The sequence below is a fragment of the Dasypus novemcinctus genome, chromosome 4 (genome assembly GCF_030445035.2).
Source record: "Dasypus novemcinctus isolate mDasNov1 chromosome 4, mDasNov1.1.hap2, whole genome shotgun sequence".
NCBI classification, from domain to species: domain Eukaryota; kingdom Metazoa; phylum Chordata; class Mammalia; order Cingulata; family Dasypodidae; genus Dasypus; species Dasypus novemcinctus.
Genome location: NC_080676.1, coordinates 138,920,367 through 138,945,141, shown reverse-complemented (window position 1 = coordinate 138,945,141; position 24,775 = coordinate 138,920,367). Strand labels below are relative to the sequence as shown.

Genomic DNA, 24,775 nt, shown 5'->3' with positions numbered 1-24,775 from the left:
TTTGTGGTTCACCTGTGCTAAGCTACTTCTGATGCTGCTAATCAGTGTTCCTTAAACACTGAATAAACAAAGCCTGGAACTCTCATGCCCAAGAAAAGAATAATTTTGATGATAATGCTTTACTTTATAGTAAATATAAGCGTGTTGGATGTAAAAAGTTTTCATGCAAATAAAAGAATCTTCTTTTGGCATCAACTTTAATGTATTACTAGGATGACGATAGCTTAGGAATATTGTTTGGCCAGTATCCAGAAAAATTATCAGTTTCCATAGAATTATTTGCATAATACATAAACCTATTTTGAGAAAAAATTGAAGAAAGGACGTTATATTTTAGCCATTGAATTTTGTGTCAAAATTTTTAAAATGCTCATTCATAAGCAATAAATGAAGAGCCAGATTCTAAATATCATTTATCAATATTCAAAGACTTATCTATATACTAGACTTAGAAAAGAACTAATTCCTCATGTTATAAAAATAATAAGTCAAGTAACTAATATTTCTGTTACTAATTTTTAAAAATCATTTTATATATTTTCTTCCATTTTCTATTTCCAAATATAAATGATTATCATTTGAATCTGTTACAAACAGAATGAATCAACTTCCCTATAAAACATCTTTGATTGTATATAATACTAAATATTTTCTTTGAAATTCATAGATGCTATTTTTGGTCATGCTGCAGTTGAGTGAACAACCAAGGCACAGAAAAGAAAAGTGGAATACTCCATGACCAATTGGCTTTTGCCTCTGTGGATAGATTGATTGGATGAACCTAGTGGTTTGAACTGGTCACTCCTGCTGCACATCATTGATCATGCCTTGGCATGCAGGCACAGTTCTAGGCAATAAATACCACAGATCAATGATAATAAATCTGGTCCATCATATAAATTCCCAATTACCCTTTTTAAGTATGAAAAGTCTCACTTTATACTAAAACACATTGACTCTGGAGTCAGAAAGTCCTGGTTGTGTCATTTACCAGCTATCATTGCTAACTTCTCTATGCTCGAGATTCCTCGTTACAAAGTTATATAGTCAAAATCACAAACACAAATTCAGTCATGGGTGCCGTGAGGACTAAATGTAATAAAGTACCTAACATCACTAGCACATATTGCTGAGCACATAGCTAAAACAAAATTATATGATATGTGTAAATAAATCTCTTCTCATCAGCAATCTGAGGAGGAAGAGAATTGCCTATTATAAAGCAATGACTACTCTCTTGAGATTACAGTCATTTTTAATGAGTTAGGTGTGGCTAGTTAGCTTTTAAGTGATAAATATTTTATTTGTTGTCTTTTTAGCACTAAACCAGTATATTGATCTGCTTCATTTTCATGTTTTAGAAAAACCTCTTAGAAAAATTGTATTTGTAAATCACCTTATGGTAAAGGAATATTGATACTAAAAAAAACCTGTCTCTTCTAGGATTATAAATTTTTAGTTTAGAACTAAAATTTCTGAAGGTTACTGAAAACTATTTTATGAAAAAAAGTATTTTTCATTGCAGAGACTAGGAATGGACACAATATAGTTTTATGATATAAATATTTAACTTGTCTTTTTGAAAATTACATTTTCTTTTTTTTAAAATTTCAGCTTATATGTATATTTAAATGCTTATGTTTTCACATATCCCATGAGGTTAATTTTCTAATTTTTTTTTTTTTTTTTGGCCACCAATTTACTCTGACCTGGAAAGTTTAGTTATATGTACTTTGGATTTTCCACAACTGAAACAATAATCACATTCAAATTACATTATTGGGATTAGGGGACTGGAAATGATTTATTTTTTCAATAACATATAGATAATTATTTCTTTATAGTTAATTATGGTTCTAATTATTTTTAAAATGAAGCTGAGCATGTCATCATTTTTAAAATTTTACATTAAACTTTTTTAAACCTTTCCAAAATGCATATACATGTATTTTATGATATCATTATTTAAGAAAATAACATTAGTCTCTTTTATGCATGAGAAAACTGAGGTCCAGAGTGAATGAAGACCTGTTGCACAATAATCCTTGGCATTAATTTTGTATAAATGAGGTACTATTTAACATCAAATTTTATTAGTTCAGGGAAGTGGATTTGGCTCAACTGATAGAGCGTCCACCTACCACATAGGAGGTCCAGGTTTCAAACCCAGGGCCTCCTGACCCATGTGGTGAGCTGGCCCATGTTCACTGCTGATGTGTGCAAGGAGTGCTGTGCCACACGGGGTGTCCCCCACATGGGGGAGCCCCATGTGCAAAGAGTGTGCCCCATAAGGAAAGCTACCCTGCGCAAAAAAATGTGCAGCCTGCCCAGGAGTGGCGTTACACACACGGAGAGCTGACGCAGCAAGATGACATAACAACAACAAAAAGAAACCCAGATTTCCGGTGCTGCCAACAAGAATACAAGCAGACACAGAACACACGGCAAACGGACACAGAGAGCAAACAACCGGGGGAAGGGGCGAGAAATAAATAAAAAATTTTAAAAATTTTATTAGTTTATACTAATAAAGTCAATATTCTTTATTGGATAGTCTGAGAAATAAAATAATAGGAATGTATTATAGTGAGTAAATAAAAATCTGTAATGTTCTTGGAGGAAAAAATGCCACTATTCATTTTTCTTGTGCTACTTAGTAGTGAAATAGCAACTATTTAAATGTTGTAAAATAAAATAATTTTTAAATCTAACTCATGATCTTTTGATAGGTTTCTTTTTCAGTTATCATTTTGCATTTTTTGGTAAAGTCCGTTTTATATTAACATTAAATAAGAATAAATAACAAATCAAAAAGTCTAAAATTCTGCCTTTTGGTATATCATTTAAAGTTATAGAAATTAAATATGATAATCTCAGTCTCATTGAGTTTCTACAATCTGTTCCCCCCTAGCTGTACCCACCATCCCATGTAATTTAGAAATTGTCTAATTAAGTTAATCTGTCTCCCAACACCTTTATGTCACTACATTCTAATCATCATCAAAACATGAAATTGAAGCATTAAAATAAGCAGAACCATATTCAATTCAAATTTATTATTTATATATTCTTTTAAGTCTCTGTTATAGAAAATATTTCACTAATGAAACACTGATTCACTTTTCCATGAAATTTCTTACATTTGATTATACTGGTTTTTCAAACGCCAGTGCACTAACATATCTGTAAAATCAGCCTTACTTTTGGCTCATATATAAATGGTTTGGTACTTTATTTAACTGTCTTCCTATGTAAAAGTGTGTGTTCCTCAAATAGATTTTAGAATTATTTTCAGAACTTAGAAAGCTATAATAAAGAAAGGGAGAAACAAATTATAAAGATCCTAAGATGGAGATTGCTTGCTGCTCCCACAATTGGTAGCTATTGTCATAAGTGATATTGCTGAGTGCAGTAAGCAAGCAGATGAGGGAAAGGTAGCCAGAGGGACTTCAATCAAGCCTGCTTAGCAGGTGTTCATCGCGACAGTACTGGATACTGCATCCTCCCACAACAGAAGTGCCTCTACTTATTCCCCATCTATATGGTCTTCCTTCTTTTGGCCTAAGGCAACACTTTCACACATCACCTGATCTGTGGAAAATCAAGACATGCACACATACATGTATGCACATGTGTATGCCTTAAATGGAAAGAGGTAGGAGCAAAAATAATTAGATGAAAAAATTCCCACATACCTATTGAAATTCCGTCTAGTGATATATAATCATGGTAAATGTTTTGGTTGACTTTGTAAGGAAGGTTAGTAGAAACGTATTCATGCATTTAGTACATACTGTTGATCAATCTTATAATATGAATTTAAGTTCAGAATAATTTTTTAATTCTATACAAAATTATTTCCTCAGGAACTGTCATTTCGATAGAATTGGGCCTGCAGTTACATCGATTGGATACTTTGATAGAACTTTAAGAGAATAAAATAACTGTTCTTGAGAGTTCCAAAACTACTTTTAGAAATGTCTGTTAGTAAGGTATGCAAAAGACATCTTTTTTTGAGAGTCATACACATAATCCAAAATTTCAACAACTTAACTTAGTTCAAAACACTTTGAGGAATACTATAAGGAGTTAAACTGTTGAAAACACTAAGCTTGTTTAAAACAAAATAGTCAAACAATATCTAGGACAAAAGCTTTCTCTTATCAATATTTCAAGAAGTGGACGTGGTGCCTAATTACTCCCATTTTCTAATCCAAGGATATTTATTTTCTACATTGGATTTCATGGTAATACTACTTAAAATATTGTTCCTCTAAGTCTCTACAATTTTGTAAAGCAATAATATAAAACTGGCACTTTTGTGATTTGGTAAGTTTTAATTTGATATATTTAAACTTTAAGAAAATTTGTCAAAAATTACAATAACATGCTCAGTTACCCCTGTCCATGCTGCCTATCAAGTGTATAGCAAGGTAGAGAAGCAGCTGTCTTTATGCTGGGTTCCTTCTACCTCAGGATAGTCAGCCAATTTGGAATCGGCGACCTGGATTTTCTAAAGACTCTTGGCTACAGAGTGATAAAGGACCATTAAAGCATTTATGCTTCATAAGCATTCATTGAATGCCTACTGAATTAGAGGACTAGAGAGATTCCCTGAACTGAATTAGCATTAATAAAAATAAATATAAATATTTAAGCTTATTATATACCTATTTAAATCCATATTTATTCATGAAGCATAATTTACCAAAATGTTATTTAATTCCTTGGATTCCAAAGACAAAAAAAAAAAAGAAGAACAAAGGGATACGATTTTTATATTAACAAGGGCATACTGTTAACAGGAAGAGTTTTCACTAGTATTATGGCAATCTCCTTGCATTACAGAAGGTACACTTTAAGGTAGTACATCCTTTGAAAGAAAAATACATTGCACTAATTTTAAAAATAGCTACCATCCCTAAGCACTTTACACAGGTTCTTACTGTGTTATATTAAACCAGCTGTTTTAAAAGATCACCTTTCACTTATAGACATGTAAATAATCTTATTTTAAAAATAAATGTTTTGTAATAGATTTCTAGCATGCTCTCAAAACAACAAAATATAGCAAGACGTGGTAAAAAGAGCCATTGTGTAACAATAAGAATAGGAACTAAACTGGGTCAACAAATAATACTTTAATAATTTTCATAAGATTTAAAAGGGTGGCAGATATTGAGAATAAAATGTAATCATATTTTCCCTTTATAGACCAAACTGCAGCATTTATTTCTTGACAGAACTCACTTGTTTGGGGACCTTGCCTTGAACGAAGATAATAGTGTGTGCCCAAAGGAGTTCATAGGGATGTTGTCTGACATGCATTTCCTGCCCTTTCTAGTCTCTACAAGGAGAGCTTTTGTTAATCAGAGCTTTAAACTAAATAGTTAAACAATTTAAAATTAGTCTTTGATCTTTATAGGCTTCTTTCACTTAAACTAAATGGAGAATCAGAAAAGTGTGTACATTTGGCATCTGTACAAATTTTAGTTTTTAAAAAATTAGATTACACAATTTTAATTTTTCTTTTTTTGACATGAAACATTCAGATCACAAATAGAAAGAAGGGAAACAAAATTTTGATTCACACAAGCTGCAAAATTAGCTTTTGAAGAAGGAAATGTTGAAATCACTGGTATTAGGTCTATAACTACAGAACACTATTTCCTTAACCACATTTGCCTCATATGTCATGGCAGAAGGTCTCCTGCATTTATGCTGCTGAATCCATTTCGTTTCTAATATAATTTCCCTATTTTCAACAAATATTTGAACATCTGATGTTTCCAATAAGGAAACATCAATGTCAATACCCTTTTAACTGTATTATTTTTTTTTAAAGAGGAAAAATTTTGCAAATTTTATCAGCAAGAATAATTCAAAATACCATTTGTCATTACATTAAGTATTTTTTCAAAATAAAATATTAAACCCAGCCAGCAACTACAATTGGGTTTTATACTCTTTCCCTTTAAGTCCACTTTTTAATTGCTTCACCATATATCCAGATAAGAATGAATACTCGTTTCAAGATATATGTATTCTTTAAAATTAAAAACAGATAGTAATATAGTTTTTATCCTTTTAATACACTGAAATGTGTAAAACACCTAATGCAACATATAAAATAAACAAATTAAAATGAGATTAAAATAAATGTTAATGGAAATTCTATTTTTAATCTACTCAGTGAATTATTTATCTATTTTGTGGCCCTGCATTCCAATTTGAAACAACTAAAAGACATTTATTCTCATTTGTCCTCAGTTATATTATAGATAAAATTTGCATCTATCCATGTACTGTAACAGAAATATTTTCTGAGAATCATGAATGCAATTACTTCAGTAATTCCAAAATACTATAAACATATGGTATTGTTTTCTTTATCATATATTTTACACAATGGTCACTTTGTTTATTGTTTCTACTTGTTACTCACTATTTGTTTATAATAACATTTTTTAAAAATTAGATCTTCCTCTCCTTTTCCCCAAATCTTCCTAATATAAATATTTGAACATTGCTAAATTTCATGAATTAGCATGCATAAAAATAATGATCATTTGCACTCTTACTTGTAAGAGTGATTTTTAATATTGCTGTTACTTTGATAAACCTTTTCCATTAAGACCTAAAGTTTTAAATCTTTTGCATTCTATAATTTTAGACACGAATTTCATTGTGACCAGAAAACAATCAATATTTTTATTTAGTATGATTTGTTTTCATTTATTAGCTTATAATATAGTGACTTTTCTTTTTCACCGTTCTCTATTTATTCCTAAATATAAATTTAAAATCTTTCTTGACCTTTGTAAGACTTTGATGTAATAAAGAAGCAAGATAATTATCAATAGTGCTCTTATTGTCTCTTGTTTATGACGTGGACATTTTCTCAGTTTGGGGACAAGGATATATTATTTCGTGGCCTTCTCTTTTTCTATATCTCTTTTTGTACCCTTTGGTCCATCATTGGTTTTTCATTGTCATTATTGTGATATTTGTTGTTATTTTGCTCAGTATTTTTAGACACATCTGTCTTCACTGGAATAGGAAACAAGATTAAAAGTCTCGAAATCATTTCCCTAAAATGAAGACTGTAATTCTTTTCTGTCCTAATGTTATATACTTTTTCTTGTCCTGATTCCGTTTCTGACACGTCATATTAATATATTCTTAAGAGAAAAAAAGCCTTTCTATCTTTCAGCTTCCTGACAAAATGAACCCATTAGAAACTTTTTAAGTTCATCCAAGTTCATTCTATTTTGATATAAAACTGTTCACGAAACTAACTGAATGAAAACTGTGTGGCTACTACAAGTAACCTCATGCATTTTTCAATGAACAATTTAAAGGAAGAAAGTACATAATGCTGATAATATCTGCAATGATTGTGAAAAGAGCATTGTTATCAGTGAATAGAAAACTGCAAAAAGCCTTTTGTAAGGGATTACATTCTGGGAAAGGCATTTTGGAATATTCAAATTAAATAATATTAAAAATATCTTATAAATAAAAATTTAATTATAAATGATGAAAGAATCTAAATTGCACCAAATTAACCAGTTTACCAATGCATAGTGACCTGTTTGAGAGGTTTTAAGTTTTGCTTTGTTTTAGAATGCTTTGTTTTAAAATGAACATGTGTTAAGTTTCTTGAGGTGCTACATACATCTAGAAATAAATTACAAAAGCTCATATTGGTGATTATTCACTAATTTGGAAGTTCATATTATAAGATTCTCTAACTTTCTTCTCCCTTGATAATATTTTAGTATCCAAATATTACTTTGGGAATTTGAAAATTTCAGATTTGAAAAATTATGAGTGAAACTGACCAATATTTGTAAAAAGTCATTTACTTACATGAATGAAGAATATTGTTAATTTACACGTCTTAAATCTTCAGACGCGTACTTTTGTAATAAGGCAGTCATGTCTTTTCTGTGCACTCTTTTATTTGTATTCAAACAATCTTACAAAGACATTTTCTTGCTCTTGTTACTAAAACTTCTTTGCAAAAAATGCTCCTTTATTTGGGTGAAGATTATATTTCCAGTCACCTATTTCCTAGTTACTTTAAATATATAATTTTTAAAAGTTTTTTGATATATGAACTTATTGACAATCCAGATTTTTCTTTCATATTGATTTTCAAGATTGACAAAAGTTGAGAAAAATATAATATGGGAGGAGGAGGGGTAAAGTGAGAACACTGATAACACCAGGCTTTTTTTTTTTTAACTGAACATCTGATATGGGACGAGAAAAAGTAACCAAGAATGTGTGTTTTAATAAAGGGATGGGAATTGTAATGGGAACTGTAAACATCTATACTATATAAATTGCCTACATAATTAGAAACCCTTATTTCCTCTAAAACTCTTTCCCTAAAATATTTATCAAGGCAGAAAAATAAACTAAAACTGAATATCTTCTACAACTGTGATATTAAAAATGGTATTTCTGTCCATGGATAAATTGGTAAAAATATGTGGTTACCCTTTAATTTATTACAATATTGTTAAATGACCTTACTAAACAATTGTGAGGATAAAACAAGAATAATGTAATTATTTCTGGGAATTATAATGTGTTTTTATGGTTGAGTAAGATGTATAATTTAGAAATTGGTATGCAGTGCAACTGATTGCTTTCCTAGTGGTGAAAAATACTGTGACCTGGGCAGATGGGGGAGGAGCTGGTAAATTAGTGGTTACCAGTGGTTAAGCAAGGCATCACAGAAAAGATAACATTTGAAGAGAAGTCGAAGAATAAGATTTCCATGTGATGAAAGGAGTACATTTCATTCAGCACATGGCAGAACACAGCATGAACGAAAGGGGAAAAATTTAAATTATATGACATATTCTGAAATTAGTGTTTTTGGCTATTGATATAAGATATTAGAGGTGATTGGTGTTGAATAAGTGATGGGATAAGAACTTAAAGAGGATGGGATTTGCAAATGAATATACAAACATATAAATAAAACAAAAAAAGTAGGCAAAGAACACTAACTAAACTAGGGAAGGGAGGTTGCTTGGACAGTTAGTAGTGAGCCATGGAACCATGGACCACAGTAGTGGCTGAGGAGGGTCTTCCCAGTCTGCCTTCTCTCTTGTTTCATGACCTTTGCCATAGTCTACACAGGTATGTCAACTTCTTGCTCCATGTTTGGCGAGAAGAGGAAATAGTTCAACTCAGCCTCTTACCCATCATTACAGGTCGAATATTAGAAGATGAATGTTCATTATCATATTTTAAAATTAGACATCGAATAGGGTAAAATATTTTGCATTTATATAATTATGTGTATATATTCTATATAATTCAAGTTGGATGTCATATTGAATATCTCTTTATGTTCACTCTATGCTTTATATACAAATTACCCTTAAACTTTTAGTGTCTATCAATACTAATATCTAAACTGACATTTTAAGTTGTTACTTATGTTGTAACTAAGAAAATTTTTGACACTAAACCCTCTAAAAAATTGGAATGAAGTGCAAATAAGATATTCCCTATTAAGATTATACATTCAAACTGTTACTTCTGAATTTTTCTTACCTCACTATTTTCCCCATGTGCAGTTTAAATTTCAAGATAAGTATTCATTTTTACCTTGGTGGAGGTGTTTTATTTACTTCCTATAAGAAAATTAAGATTTTATTGGCTAATAAGAAACAGGTCTTCTTAGATCTGAGTGAATATGACCAAAACAGAAATTGGTCTTGTTATTGGAATAATTCCCAATTTTAGTTACTTGGTAAAGCCATTAACTGGCCAGTTTAATTTTCATATTAATATTAAAGTGGTATTCTTACATAAGTCCAAAAAGAACACAAATCATTGTATTAAACACTATATTAAAAATCGAAATACACCTCTATAAAATTAAACCTCAATATTTTACAATTTGCAGGTTGAAATTCAAAAAAAAGTTCAACTATTTTAAAATGAAATTTTTAAATATCATAAGACTTCTGATTTCTAAACATTTAAGACAATGAATGAAAAATGTGAACATATATTGATGGTATATATTATTATTTTCTATTATGGAATGCAATCTTTGAGTACATTAAGTTTAGCAAAATAAACAATTTTGAACTTCCACTTATAATCCTATTGATCCTTTGGTTTCTGCTTCTGTATAAAAGTAATACAGAAAAGAAAAGTCTAGATAATTAAAACTACAAGTTAAAAAATACTTAATGTTATAGGGAATGTGTAATTTATATTATTACTTAAGACACTTGTAATTGATTTTTGGTTGTTGTGTTGGTATATTTAAAATATGAGAGAAGCGAACACATCTGGATCAACTTATGATGTTTATCCAAACTCTTTGATGACCTTTAGCTACTAAAGAAAAACTACAATTGCTCAAGTACTACATTTTTTAGCCTCCTGTTTTTGTGTGATGGAACCCACTAGTGAGTCAGGTTTAGAGAAATGCTTCTCTGTATCCTCTTAATGAAACATTTCCTTCATACTGGGTCATATAAGGCAGAGTATATGAAATCCCCAACAGAAAAATGCTGTTTTCCTCTATTAAGCACCAAGAAGCTGAATATTTATTTTTATTTTCCAATAGTCTCAAAAAGTTTTGCATTTAACATTCTATGTAACATGTAATGTTCAGTTTTACCCTTATGAAAATATAGAAGCAACAGCAGTTGAAGCTTTTTCATTCCAAATAGGTTCTTCAAAACATCAATGTCAATTTTAGGAGATAGTTTTTATTTTACCCATATTAAGAAGAAAAAGTTATATATTTCTAAATATTCATTTAAAACATTTCATATATTTGTTTGTATTATTAAAATAAATTAAAAAGTTAGCATTTAGCTGCTACACAAATCACGAATGTTGAAGCTTTTAGTTTTTATTTCCATGTAAAGGATAGAGGCTGAGGTGGAAATATGTACTTTAGTATTTAGTAGATAGTATTTAAAGGTATTTTATATAAATTACTACCAACAATGTCAATACATAATTTATTAGTTTTCAGAAAATGTATAAAAACATTTAGAAAAAATGATGAACATTTCATCTATTTTTTAAAAATGAAGTCTATAAGCTTAGTGAACTTTATTTATATTGATAGTAGGACAGCTAACAAGTGATAACAAGTGACTAATAGGAGTGCCATGATTACTGGAAAAAATTGTGGTTGGTCTTTATTCGACCTTTCCTCTACCACATGGTTTTCTGCAGGGACCAGGCAAAAAGAAAGCGAACGACCAAACTCGAAGACATGTAGCTGAAAGACCAAAATTTAACTTAGTTAAATTAGATAAAACAAAATTAGGAGGGAAATCAAGAGCCCAGCTTACTTGACTAAGTAAATTAAATAGTCATTGAGTGAGTTACTTGGCTCCACCTGATCCTCAGTTTCTTGACATAATAAAATAAGGGGGTTTGACAAATAAATCTCCAGATTCTTTCAGATTTCTTTTGATTCTTCACAGTGGCCTAAATAGTAGTTTGATAAAAAGCATTATGCTGTGGCAAGAACTATAAAAATGTACCCAAATTTACAGACACTTCAAATCTCATTGTCAAGAAGTTCCAGGAAAAACAAAACAACCTCATAGAAAAAAAACTGGAATCTTTCTCTCCAGAGGTACTAAACTTCTCTCACTAACCTATCATTTGACATAAACATGACAAAATAAAAATACTGCACCAAAATTTCACTTAGAAAAGCCATGTTTTGAGTGGTAAATATAGTAAGATATATCTTTTGGAATGGACTGTTCTGGAGGAAAAGAGGATGTTAGGTATGCTCTAAAATAACCCAAATCCTGAAAATGAACATTTTCTTTTTTTGTAATTTCTGCAATATTTTATTCTTGTCTCACAATGCAATACTTGATCTGTTTGTTAAAAGTAAAAAGATTGTTAAGCCAGAAATAGGTTTTTTCACTTTTAAAAACTCATTAAAAAAATCGCATATTACAGAGTTACAATTTAAACCCAGGATCAGTGCTAAAACAAATACCATAATAATATTGTTATGAAGAGCACTGATCTGGTTCTAACTCTGTACTATGTAAGTTTCTCAAATTCTCTAGTCCTCACTTATCTCATACGGACAACATAATACTTCTGAGCAATTTTATGAGGAGTGAATGTAGTAATGTAGATAAGATCTTCAGCAGTGTATTATACATAGGTATTAAAAAATAGAAGTTGTTCTTGTTTGTGTAATATTTGTTACTGTTATTCATAAATTTCCAAAGCTGTTATTTTTGTTCCTACCTTAACAATATGTGAGCAGATAATTGATACTTTTCTGCAACTTTACTTTTATTGTAACCTAAACTGAAATAAACTATATTTATGCAAAACCAAAAAAAATTGGATAAAAATTGCTTTAAGTACTTATGTCTGCTTTTATGAATATTAATGTATTTTCTTAAAATAAAACCAAGAACCAAAGTTTCTATGAATACTCCAGAACTAGCTTATTATCGAAATAACTTTGATATTGCCTAAAATTATTTTTACAATATGATATTTTTTTTCGAGTCTGCTGAGAATGTATTAGCTATCCCAAAAGAGAAATCACTCGTTGATTTTATATTTTTTACCAGTTCCTTACAAGGGAATTAATTTTTGAGCTATAGGTTTTGATAAAGTTAAAAATGAAAACACACAACAAGAACAAACAGTTGTATCAGTAATAAAGAAAACACAAATAACAAAGCTTTTCCTCAGTTTTCTTTATTACAATAATGGAGACAAAGAGGTACAGGAAGTAAAATGACATTAATAGAATATGGATCACATGCATAGGATTACACAAAGTGCTGGATATTATGTTGGGGGTTTTAAATAAGAGATGGTACTGTAGACAATACACTTACAATATGTACATTTTTTTTTCAAGAAAATAACTATGATGGAAACAAATGCACGTAAAATGATCAGAAATAGTCGCTTTGGACAAATGCAATTAAAATGATCAAAAATAGTCACTTTAATACATAAAGTGTTATACATAAAAACAACATAAGATGTAAGATAAAACTTTTCCTTTAAGAAGTTCAGGAATTTTGATGTTAGTTAAAACAGTAATTTTTAATTATTTGCTTTAAGGAAAAAGAAAGATAAGATAGGATATCTATTTTAGAGTGCACCTTAATACATACATCATATAAAGATAAACCTGGCAAAATATTTAAAATGATGCTACATATTAGTATTATGCAATCTTAGCAATTTGTAACTTTATATTTTTATCTAAAATTGAATGATAAAGAATAACTGCATTTAACTTGAACATACACAGAACAAGAAAATTTGCAATATTTAGAATTAATATAACCAAGTTTACATTGGTTCACAATTAAAATGAAATTTATTTTTATTTTGATGCGCTCATCATTAAAAATAAAATAAAATAATAGTCTACTAATAAAAAAATATCAGTTGCGGTTCTGACCATTTCAGAGACAATAGAACTCTTTAAGATATATGTTTTTGCATTCCCTATTTTGTTTTCCTAAAATAATAAAAATTAATTTTAGAGTTTGTTACTCTAACTGTAAAATTAAGAGACAGCTATTTTAACCTTCAAAATAATTAATAGCCATCAGGAGAAGGATGCTACTATCTGGGTCATAATCTCATAATTACATAATGTAGTGCAGCCAACAGTATTTGGAAAACAAAGCATTGCTATTAAACTCGTATTTTTGTCATTTCATTAAATACCATTAAAACTAGTTTTAAAATTACTAAATCTTTTGTCTTATCTAAAAAGTGAGATTGTGTCTATGTTTGTGTAATATTTATGCATTTTAATAAAATTTTAAAAAAGTAAATAGAGCACCACCGTATTGTAGTTAAAAACTAAAAATGGACTTAAGTAAAGAATAATACTCTAATTTAGAAGGCAATTTGGGAAGAACATGTTATCTAATAAGATATAAGAAAGATTTTTCTTTTCTTCATAATGATCTAAAATTTACTTTGGCAATAACTTCTGAATTGTAAGATTAACTATCAAGTATTCAGGGTGATCAAATGATATGTGTATTTTATTTATGATAGAGTTGGCTGGCTTGGAATTGGACTTCTGATGAATTTATAATTCCAAAGGCAATTTCTCAAATATTTGTATGTTAATCATTTGAAATATGAAAATTTAAGCTATGTGTTCATTGGCAAATGTTTTATGACATATTCCACTACTACAAGTGCTGTTATTTTAAATTTTTCAAAGAGATTAGCACTGAAGGAATAGAAGAAATGTATACTATTTTTTCATCAGTCAGGATTTTAGACAGAGAGAAATGAGAAGTAGGAGGAAGAGAAGAAGATGAAGAGAAAGATGAGGAGAGAAGAGGGAAAGAGGGAGGGAGAAAAGAGGAATGGGAGAGAAAGAAGGGGGAGAAAAATTAGAAGGAAAGATTGGAAGAAACAATAATCATTCCCATCCTCCCCTCAAAAAAAAAAAAACAAAAACAGTCAGCCTACTTACTTTGGAATTATCCACATGTTTCTGAAGTATATTACATAATGTCTTAAAGATATAAAGCCTACTAAATGACATTTACTGTACTAAAATATGTTTAATTTATCTTAAAGAGTTCATCTAGATCCAAAAGTATACTGATTATTTCCTGCCCAATATATATAATCTGTTGAATATAAATGAATCGTCATAAAACAATCGTACCTGGTTGAAAATCATTTGGATTATTTCACATTTAGAATGTCATAATTTTAAATTAAATATAATAATTGGGCTTTGTTACATAGAGAAAATTATAATGAATTCTAACAGTTTCTGAATTGACACAAATTATATAATCTTATGCATTATTATATATACTTGTAAACTTTTATTTTTAATTAAAAATAACTTAAATATTTATAAAGTTAAATTATTGTTATAAAATTATCTATGCACATATTTGTTGGATGTATGACTGAAATTATACATACATAAATGGTTAATTCAGTGCCTAAAATATATTAAAAAAGGTTTTATGCTTTATGCTAAGGGAAAAAAAAGAAGAAAAACAGCCAGTAAAAAACTCAATCATATCCATGTCTACCAATGATGAGTACAAACATGCTATTGCATAATACTTTTGACAGAATTTGAATGTAGAGTTTATAAAATTATGCTTAATCCTGATGACTAAAAGTTATATGGTAGATAAGATTAAAACTGTCAATTTACTTAAGGCTTTTTCATGTAGAAGAAGTTTCACAAGAAAGAAGAATTTATTACTACATCCTAGCCATACTTTTTTGGCCTAACAAGCCAGGGATTTGTGGCCTGTATAGTCATCTGACAAATAATCCTAGAGTTTGGATTGGGACAGAGAGATCAGTAGATTGAATGATAAGCAGAGGAAAAAAGACAGACTAGGAAATGGATAGGAAGAGAAAGAATCATCTAGTGTCCATAAAAATTAATCATGATATTCCACAATGATGATCTTGCACACATAAATCAATTTACCTTTGTAGCTGGTATGATATGGTGAAAACATTTTTTGAAATGATTTTACATTTGGAGGTATGTTATACACAACATTAGACATGACATATTTCTGAATATATATAATGATTAACATAAAACTTAGCATACAAGCATACATTTATACATTTTCAGGCAGAAGTTTATTTTACATTCCTACTTATCATTCAGTGGATGATATTGGGGAGACACAAGATAACTTTTAGTTTTTATGTCTTATTACCAATAAAAACATTTATTTAGACCTACAAATATTAATTAGATGAAAAAGTAAATTCTCATTTAGACTTTATCATTCCATATAACAATAGTAAAGCTTGGGCAATAAAAAGATATTCATCAGCAATTATATATTATTAATAATATTTAAAATTCCGGTGAGTTAATTTGCAATTTCTAATATCATATATATTGTGATTCGACAACTGCATTTGTTAGAGTTTTGTGTTTTCCAATTTCCTATAGAATAAGGCAAAGCACTAAGTATTGTTTAGGATCTCCGAAAAAATTTTTTAAGAACTTATGTAAATCTCAGAGGTGAAAATAAATATTCATCCTAGAAGAAGCACTTGGACAAATGATATAGTGCTTTCTGAATTTCAAGATTAAAATTTTCTCCATACTTAAATGTTTAAAACTCCAAATGAAATCATCCTTAAATGTAAGTTATTCTATTATAATAACAGAATTTTAATTTTATGTTCCTTTCTGAGCTGCTAAAATTTCATATTTAGGTACTGTGTAAACCTTTGGGTATTATAATCACTTATAATAACCTTTGAATATTATAATCACTTAAAATAACCTTGAGTTGTGTAACATAAAATTTCAAAAGAAATCAACTCTATGTTAGTTTGCTAAAGACATACTCTGTGTTTACTGCAAAAATATTTTTTGATCATGCTAGGTCAAGATAATTTCTACAGTATTTCTCATGGAAACATTTATCATTGATTTGAAAAATCCAATTAGTTTACAATGAAAGTGAAATAAACACTCCTGGAAGTGTTACTGGATTTTTTTTTCTCCATAACACTTTCTGCATATTAGTAATGAATGTATCTTCTCGAAACTCAAACATCAAGAATATGATAAGCAATTATAAGTAGGTTTTTAATAAACAGGATCATTGACTATGGTGATTTGTAAAGCAAACATTCTCCATAACTTGGGTAGATTTCTATGCTGAGTGAATTGGGAAATCCCCTTGTTTTAGCACAGAAGTAAGGAGGGCAGGAAGAGTATGTTTATATTCTCATGGGTCACTTCTGCAGTACACAGGTCTGTTGACCAGAAGAAAGAGAGAACAGCAGTGGACATCAGAGTTGGAAAAGAAAAACTAAAGAAAGGCAACTACTAAAAGGAGGCTGACTGTTACATGAAAGTATTCTATAGATAATTTCTTATGAAGAAAAAGTGAGGAAAAATACTTTTGTTGTAATATAAGAACGACCTTAGAAATAGCTTTTGATCAATGAATTTCAAAGCCCAGCATTAAAAAATTTGATTTGCCAAGTAAGCAACTGTAAATTGTATGCATAAACATAAATCTGGCTGTTTCCTAATTTCCCTGAATGAGTAAGAAGTATACTTGCCATGGTTTGGAAGTGAATGAAAAAGACTTTTCTCCCTCATAAATGAAATAATGAAAATCATTATTCACGGTACTGCCTCAATCCCAGCTTTCTTTGAAATTTGGAATCTAGTATCACCTCCTTTCAGTATTATCTCAATTTCATTATAGTAGCAGCTAAAGTATTCATTTCTCTCCCTGATTCTTGCAACAAAGCTGAATATAGGATGTCCAAGAAAATGCAGTAAGTACATATATATGATGCTAGAACATCAGAGCTTCATATTTGTCAAACATAAAATCTGATTCCATTCAATGAGGAATAATTTTGTAAACAAATAACAAGCTAATTTATTTTTTACTCTGGGGTACTTGCAGAAGATATTTTTAATTCTACATTTTTAATCGTTTAAATTTAAATGAAGAAACTCCACTTTACTTTTATTCCATATGACATTTTAGGCTAACAAAGGGAAAATAGGCAGTACAATTGGGGTACACATCTAATGTAACAAAATGTATCACTTTTATGATTTCATAAATGATAAAATATTATAAATATTCATAAAGATGGAAATTTACATATAAGTGATAGCAATTGAAAAACAATAGAAGCAATCCACATTTCTACATATTGAAATTAATGTTTATACAATGTATGGCCTTGGATTTTGAGTTATATTTGCAAAATAATCAAATGAAAGAATATAAGATGTAGCACATGCTTACAAGTGACGGTATTTTACAAAGACAACTTTAAATATTAAAGGGAATTTTAGAAAGAAGTGAACTATGTAAGCAAATGGTAACTGGAAGAGACAATCCTGATTCAACTTCCTTCACTGATTTTCTTACTAACCGTCCATTTAAAAATTGACTGTGAAAGGGAAGAAAGGCTAATTGCTCATGGGTATAGATACATGCATAATTAGTTCAATCTAGGAAATCTTTGATAATAATTTTAGATTAGCCTTGTAATTTTTTAAAAAAATTAAATTTGTAGGCAAAAAAAGTAATACCATGTGATATACAATAACATTAAAACATGCAAGACAAACTTATGGCTATAACAAAAAAAAACCCAGCAGCATTCAGCTGCCATGACTGGCTTCCATTTTCACCTTTATTCGCTTCACAGCATTTATCTGCATGATGGAAATTGATTTTTGAAAATAGAATAAGAATAAAATAATTAAGGGAAAAGAGTAAAGTTACAAACGTGAAATGAAAGGAAAAGAAAAAAGTGACAGTAGGAAAGAAAAAAAAAAGAGAAAATAATTAATGCACTCTTTACACAAAACCATTTCAATTACCAAAAAAGAATCATTTTGATACAACATAGAAACAGCTAAAATCTTGGATGATATTTCCCTAAATAGTTGCCACATATTAAAAAGTAGCTGAGACTCAATAATTTTTATTTCACATTTTTCAAACTAGTTTTGTCCTTGAATGAACATGAACATCTTAATAATTCTCTAATGAAGATAAAATTTGTAAGGAAAAGTCATCAATCATTCCACTATGTACTGTAAATTCTGTGGTGATTTAAATATAGGCTTATCATGTTCTATAACAGTTAGTGATATAAACTTTTTTACTACCATAATTTCTCAGACCACATATTCAATAAACAGTTATACCATTCAACAACAAATGAACTCTTCAGAAATATAAGTGAACATTTCATGAACACACAATGAAAATTTGTATTAAGAATAGAATCTAGGAACATTAATCCAAGCTGGTAATAGAAACACTTAATTTATTGTACCTCATTTAAAGTAATTTTGAGAACCAAGGATCAAAACATAATATATAGACATACTTTTTCTTTATGTCCTAAACCAAAGAAATATTTTTGTTGGTGGTGCATCAATATTTAGGTTTGACTGAGAATTTCTGATAGTTAAAGTGATATTCTTCCCAGTTCATTGAACTTTGATTATACTATTGTTTTGGAATTACTCTAATTTATATTCTAAAAAGGACCATAAATGTAAACTTTTTTTAGTATTTTCCATGTGCTTGAGAGATATGTTTTATAATCTTTTTGAATTATCAGGAAATGAAAGGACATACCAGTGTTGTTTGGAACTAGAGAAAGTATCATAAAAATAACTATACTCTATAGTCCATTTGAGATACAATTAAAAAGTTCATGAAAGTATAAATTAACCAAATTTTTTGCCAATCACTTTTGGGTGGTGATTCATTTCATTATTTGGTTAGTTTGTTAAAGCTGAAGAACACTTATGGGTAGACTATATATTTTATTGTAGAGGATAGAACTATTTTACCACACGATGTTAAGAATATAAGAATGGAATTGTGTATCACCAAACTCTATTGAGAGTCAAACACTAAAATTAAAAATGTCATTAGTCCATAGTAACCACAAGAACAAAAAGAAGCAATTACTAAACGGCATTAATGTCTTTCTTTGGTTGAATATGGACAATATCAAACATGTTATTAGCTAAAATAAATGGTGGGAAATGCCTTACAAAAACAAATTTATTTCCAAGAATTTTTTAAAAGTATGGATTATATCCAATCCAATAATTTATAAATTTAGTCATTAAAACAATAGAACAAATCAAAATATTCATTTTTTCACTCTATTTCCCTGGATAATTTTATAATTATTTTTATTATAATTATTTTGTAAGTATTACTCAACATTCCCAATATTTATAAGATAAAATGAAATGGAATTATGCTGTATGAGGATTCAAAATGGGAATGTGGTGCACACTCTATTTCTATGTAAATCAAAATATACAACTTTCAAAATAAAGTCATCTTATGAACAAGTAAAAATGAAAAAAGTCACAAAATATATTTATTAATCAGAATCATGATCTAGATTTAGCTTTGAACAAAAATGTATCTATTAATTCATATAATTAATGCTCGTTAAAAATTTGGAAATCAGTAAATCCTTATTTGAGTCTAGAATACACATTATATAATAAATTAAAACAAAATTAACTATCAAGTTCGATATCTCTCTCTTAAATAAAAATTTAAGATCTGCTAGCTTATTATAGAAAGCTTACTTTAGATATACTTGATTTATAATCTATATCTTTAAATGAACTATGAAACCCTATAAGTGTACTTTTATTTAAAATGTATGACAACATCATTTTTCCATATTTTACAAATTTAATTTTAACTATATAAGGTTTTGTGGTTCTAAAGACCTTCAAATTCAACATCATCACAGTCTTTAAATTTCCCTTAAGAAACCCTCTAGTAGAATATCAGTAAGTCCACTCTAAACCATACTCTATTCCTCCATCCTGTGGGCTCTGGGAACTATTGTGATTAGTATTGGAAGACATTGTAGCATTCATTGATGTGGAGAAAGTAGCCATGGTGGCTGCGGAGGGTAGGAGAGGGAAGAAGAGATATGATGTGGGGGCATTTTCAGGACTTGGAGCTGTCCTGGGTGGTACTGCAGGGACAGATGCTGGACATTGTATGTCCTGTCATAGCCCACTGGGTGGACTGGGGAAGAATGTAAACTACAATGTAAACCATTATCCATGTGGTGCAGCAGTGCTCTAAGATGTATTCACCAAATGCAATGAACGTGCCAATGAATACGAAAGAGGTTGTTGATGTGGGAGGAGTGGGGTAAGGGGGGTGGGGGGCATATGGGGACCTCTTATATTTTTTGAATGTAACATTTAAAAAATAGAGAGAAAATAAGAAACCCTCTAGATCTCAATGCAATTATTCTTAAACTACAAGAGAATCAAACTGGTTGAGTTAAAGAAGAAAAGCATATCTTTTGTGTGGCTATCCATAAGGCCTTAGTAATCAGTGGATTCAGTCGCAGTAAATTAAACATTTTGTGATTTTTTTAATTGATAAAATAAAAATGCCATTTTTTCCCTTTCCCAATAAGTTGCTTTGGTTTTGTGTCAGCCACCAAGGGTATTTTGGAGGAGAATACCACATCTTAACTTCAAATGTTGTTTTCCCCAATTGTTTCCATATTCTCATTTGTACTTTTGATTTCTCCATGATTATTTGGTATTTCAACAGCTGGGAAACATATTCTAGAGTTTTTATCATAAAAGTATTTCTGACATAAAAGCATGACTCTTCTCTGTTGACCTTCAAAGTGAAGCCTTGTGAAAGAATTATACGAACACGGAATCGAAACCTTCTCACCTCACTAACAATCCTCAGCCCATTCCTAACTTTACCAAAACTGCATTGATGGCAGTTGGCTCTGGAGTTCAGTGCCTTGTCAGTGGGTTCCACTTTGGAATTTGTGTTCCTGAGTGTGATAAGTTAGACTCAGATATGACCCTTCTACACATGCCTCTTCTGTTACTTTTACTGAACCTGTGGTTGGCGCTGGGGTTGGTGTATACCTAGGAGACTTCAATCTCTGGACTGGCCATGTGCCAGCTGGGCCCTGAGCCTCAGCAGAGTTGCAACTCCTACTCTCCAGTTGGTTGGACTTACCCAGGTCAGTTAACAGGGAGGTGAACATGGTCAACCACCACACCAGGGAACTGAGAGTGCCTACAACTCCAAGCAGGAGAATCGCATCCATCAACCATATGGGATCTAAGCCCCTCTCGATGTAGAGGTGGAGTAGACATCACCATCCCAGGGTCCACAGGATGGAGGAATAAAATATGGATTGGAGTGGACTTACTTGTATTCTATTATAGAACTATTGTGACTAGTAATGGAAGAAACTGTAGCACTGATATGGAGACAGTGACCACGGTAGTTGCTGAGGGCAGAGAGAGGGAAGAAGATATATGATGTGGGGGCATTTTCAGGACTTGGAGTTGTCTTAAATGATATTGCAGGGACAGATGCCAGACATTATATATCCTGCCATTACCCACTGAATGTACTGGGGCAGAGTGTAAACTACAATGTAAACTATAATCCCTACAGTGCAGTAGTGCTCCAAGATGTGTTCCCCAAATGCAATGAATGTGCCACAATGATGAAGGAGGTTGTTGATTGGGAGGAGTAAGGGGGGGTGGAGAAGTATGTGGGAAACTCTTATATTTTTAATGTAACATTTTTTGTGATCTATATATCTTCAAAAAAATACAAGAAAACATGCTAAAAAAAACTGCATTGATAAGGCCAGTTCACAACTCTTTCAGTTCCTTTGACACCTCATCAACTATCTGACACTACTTATACTTTTCTTTCTTGAAATATAGCTCTCCCTTGACCTTCAAGATACCACACTCTTGTGTTTTTAGTTTTCTTGGTTGATGATGGTATGATTTCCTCTTCCAGTATAGTATTATTGAATTTAGACTCAGTTCTTCACCTTTCTACTCTTCAGTCATTCAAACAGTACTCCTTGAGCATCTACGCTGTGACGGTGAACTTTTTAGGGACTAGGGAAATAGCTATGAGCATAGAAGACATGGCCTCCTCTCCATAGAGTTTACAGTCTCTCACTGAGCAGTTTCATTTTCACCCAGGCTTCAAATACTATTCACCTGGTAAGGTTAACAACTTCACAATGTATGTCTCCAAACCATGACTCTCTTCGCTTCTCCACACCCACATATCTAACTGAAAATCTGGCATTTTGAAAAGAGATCTTATGTTTGATCCTTATTTTCCAAGTCCTTCTCCTCTTGTAAGATTCTTCAGCTTGAGAAATGACACCAACAATGTCCTAATTGCTGTGACAAGAACCTAGAGTAATAATTGTCCACCAAGTCCAATCCATTACACAAAATTAGTCTATATCTTCAGTGTAGCTAAAACTTTTTCATTCCTCTATTTTTCTACTGCTGTCGGCTTTCTTTAAGCATTCCTGATTCCCAATCTCTTGTACTTACCACCATACCATCAAGAATGATCTGCCTAAAATGCCTATTTATTCATATAACTTCCATGCTTAGAAAAACTTTGTATTGCTGTAGTATTTGTTTTAAAATTACATTCGTTGTTTATACCACACATTGGATTGCCTGGATTCCAACTCCTTTTCTAGCATATCCTTTCTAGCATAGGTCACATTCCTAATAGTTCTAAATATCCCTGCCATGCTTTCTCTAAAGCAGATCAAACTTTACCTTTTCAACGACTTTTTCATAGAACTCCCCTTCCCTGGAAGTTTCATTTCCTGCAAGATTCTTTCAGAGTGCCACCTTCTCAGAGAAACATTTCTTAACCCTAAGCCAACCCTCATAAGTAAAGTTCCTTTGCAAAAGTTGTTCAGGCATTTTTTGCACCAAGACATCTCTTGTAATTTTAAAATGTTTTAACAGATTTTGTTTAATATTCTTATCAGTAGATTGTGAACTATTTGAGGAAAGGGACCAGTTTTCTACTTTTCACAAATAAATCCTCTTTATTCATCTCAGTGCTTATCACATAGTAGGCTTCTGATAAACATCTGCGGAATGAGTAAATGAAAGAATGGATTGTAACATTGGAGAACCAAAAGAAATTAATAAATACAGATGAGGAAATCCATTCAAGAGAGGTTAAGTGAAAAGAGCAGAGCCAGGAATATAAACTAGAACTTTATCTACTTTCCTGCCAGGTCTTGCCCACAAGCTGGCTCACAGAAAGAGGAAAATAAAAAAAATTAAAAAAAAGCTTTTAGAGTAAATGCATCACACCATGACTTGGTTATTGTGCCTTTATCTATATTTTATCTTTTCATATTTTCATTATCAACAATCACTTATACAAATAGCAGGCAGCCTAGGGGTATATAGCAATAAGTGACCTTTCTCAAATCTATTTGTTTTTATGATGTTTTATGTTTATCCATAAAATGATTTTCAAATTTTGTCTTTTACTTCCTAACACATTCATTTTAATCTTAATAAAAATACATTAGAGAGAGACCACATTTTAGTAAAAATGAGCTTCTCAGGAGGTAACTCTAAGGCATTAATTATAATTAGCAAAAGTTTCATTTTCACAGGAATAAGGTCACATGTACAAGTATTGAGATCAAGAACTTGACATAGAGGTTTATTTTTCTTAGGCACAGATTATATATTCCAGAGATTTTTACTATTTTATTTGAGAAAGTGGCAGGGTTTCCCTAACGTGGAATTTTAATATTGTGTTCACTGCTATCAATGCTTCAATACTGAAACAAATGTATGACATTAAGACGTCGATAATGGGGTAACTATGTATGTAAGTGCAGTGGGAGGAGAGTTATATGAGAAATACCTCTCCTTTTGATGTAATTTTTCTATAGATGTAAATAAGAAATTTCTCTTAAAAAAGTTTAAAAAAGCCCTAAAAAATTATTTCCTCCAAATGATAAACTAAATAAAAGATTTAGGAGGATGGAGTATACTGTTGAATAGCTCTTTTGGAGATTCAGTTTGAGAATCATATTTATAAAAGATTCAGGTATTTGCATAGCATATAATTACTGTAGGCATAATACACTATAATTGTAGAGATAGCAGTAGATGTTTTAAACAGAGGCAATGTAATCGATAGCAGATTCAAATTCAACCTGTCTTCTTAGTTAGGTCCGTCATCTCTAAAATCATAACCTTGAATCAATAATTTAATCGCTTCAGATCATATCTGTGAAATGAGGACACTTCCCTCCTTTGCTCAACTAATAAATGCAAGAATAAAATGAGATAATGAATACGTAAGTACTTTGTAACTAAAAAAATGCCATTATAATATAA

The 24,775-nt window shown here is 30.5% G+C and overlaps 1 protein-coding gene across 2 annotated transcripts in view; it reads right to left on the bottom strand.

Annotated features, from left to right (window-relative positions):
- Nucleotides 1-24,775, bottom strand: part of NCAM2 (neural cell adhesion molecule 2) — a 589,167-nt gene that overhangs the window by 29,857 nt on the left and 534,535 nt on the right. Inside the window, exon 16 of one of the 2 annotated variants that reach the window (XM_058296117.1) lies at nucleotides 12,729-18,235. The exons of the other annotated variant lie outside the window; for it this stretch is intronic. Coding sequence (XP_058152100.1) covers nucleotides 18,129-18,235 — 107 coding nt within the window. The 3' untranslated portion in view covers nucleotides 12,729-18,128. Of the gene's footprint in view, nucleotides 1-12,728; nucleotides 18,236-24,775 lie in introns of those variants that run through there. 2 annotated transcript variants of the gene reach the window in all.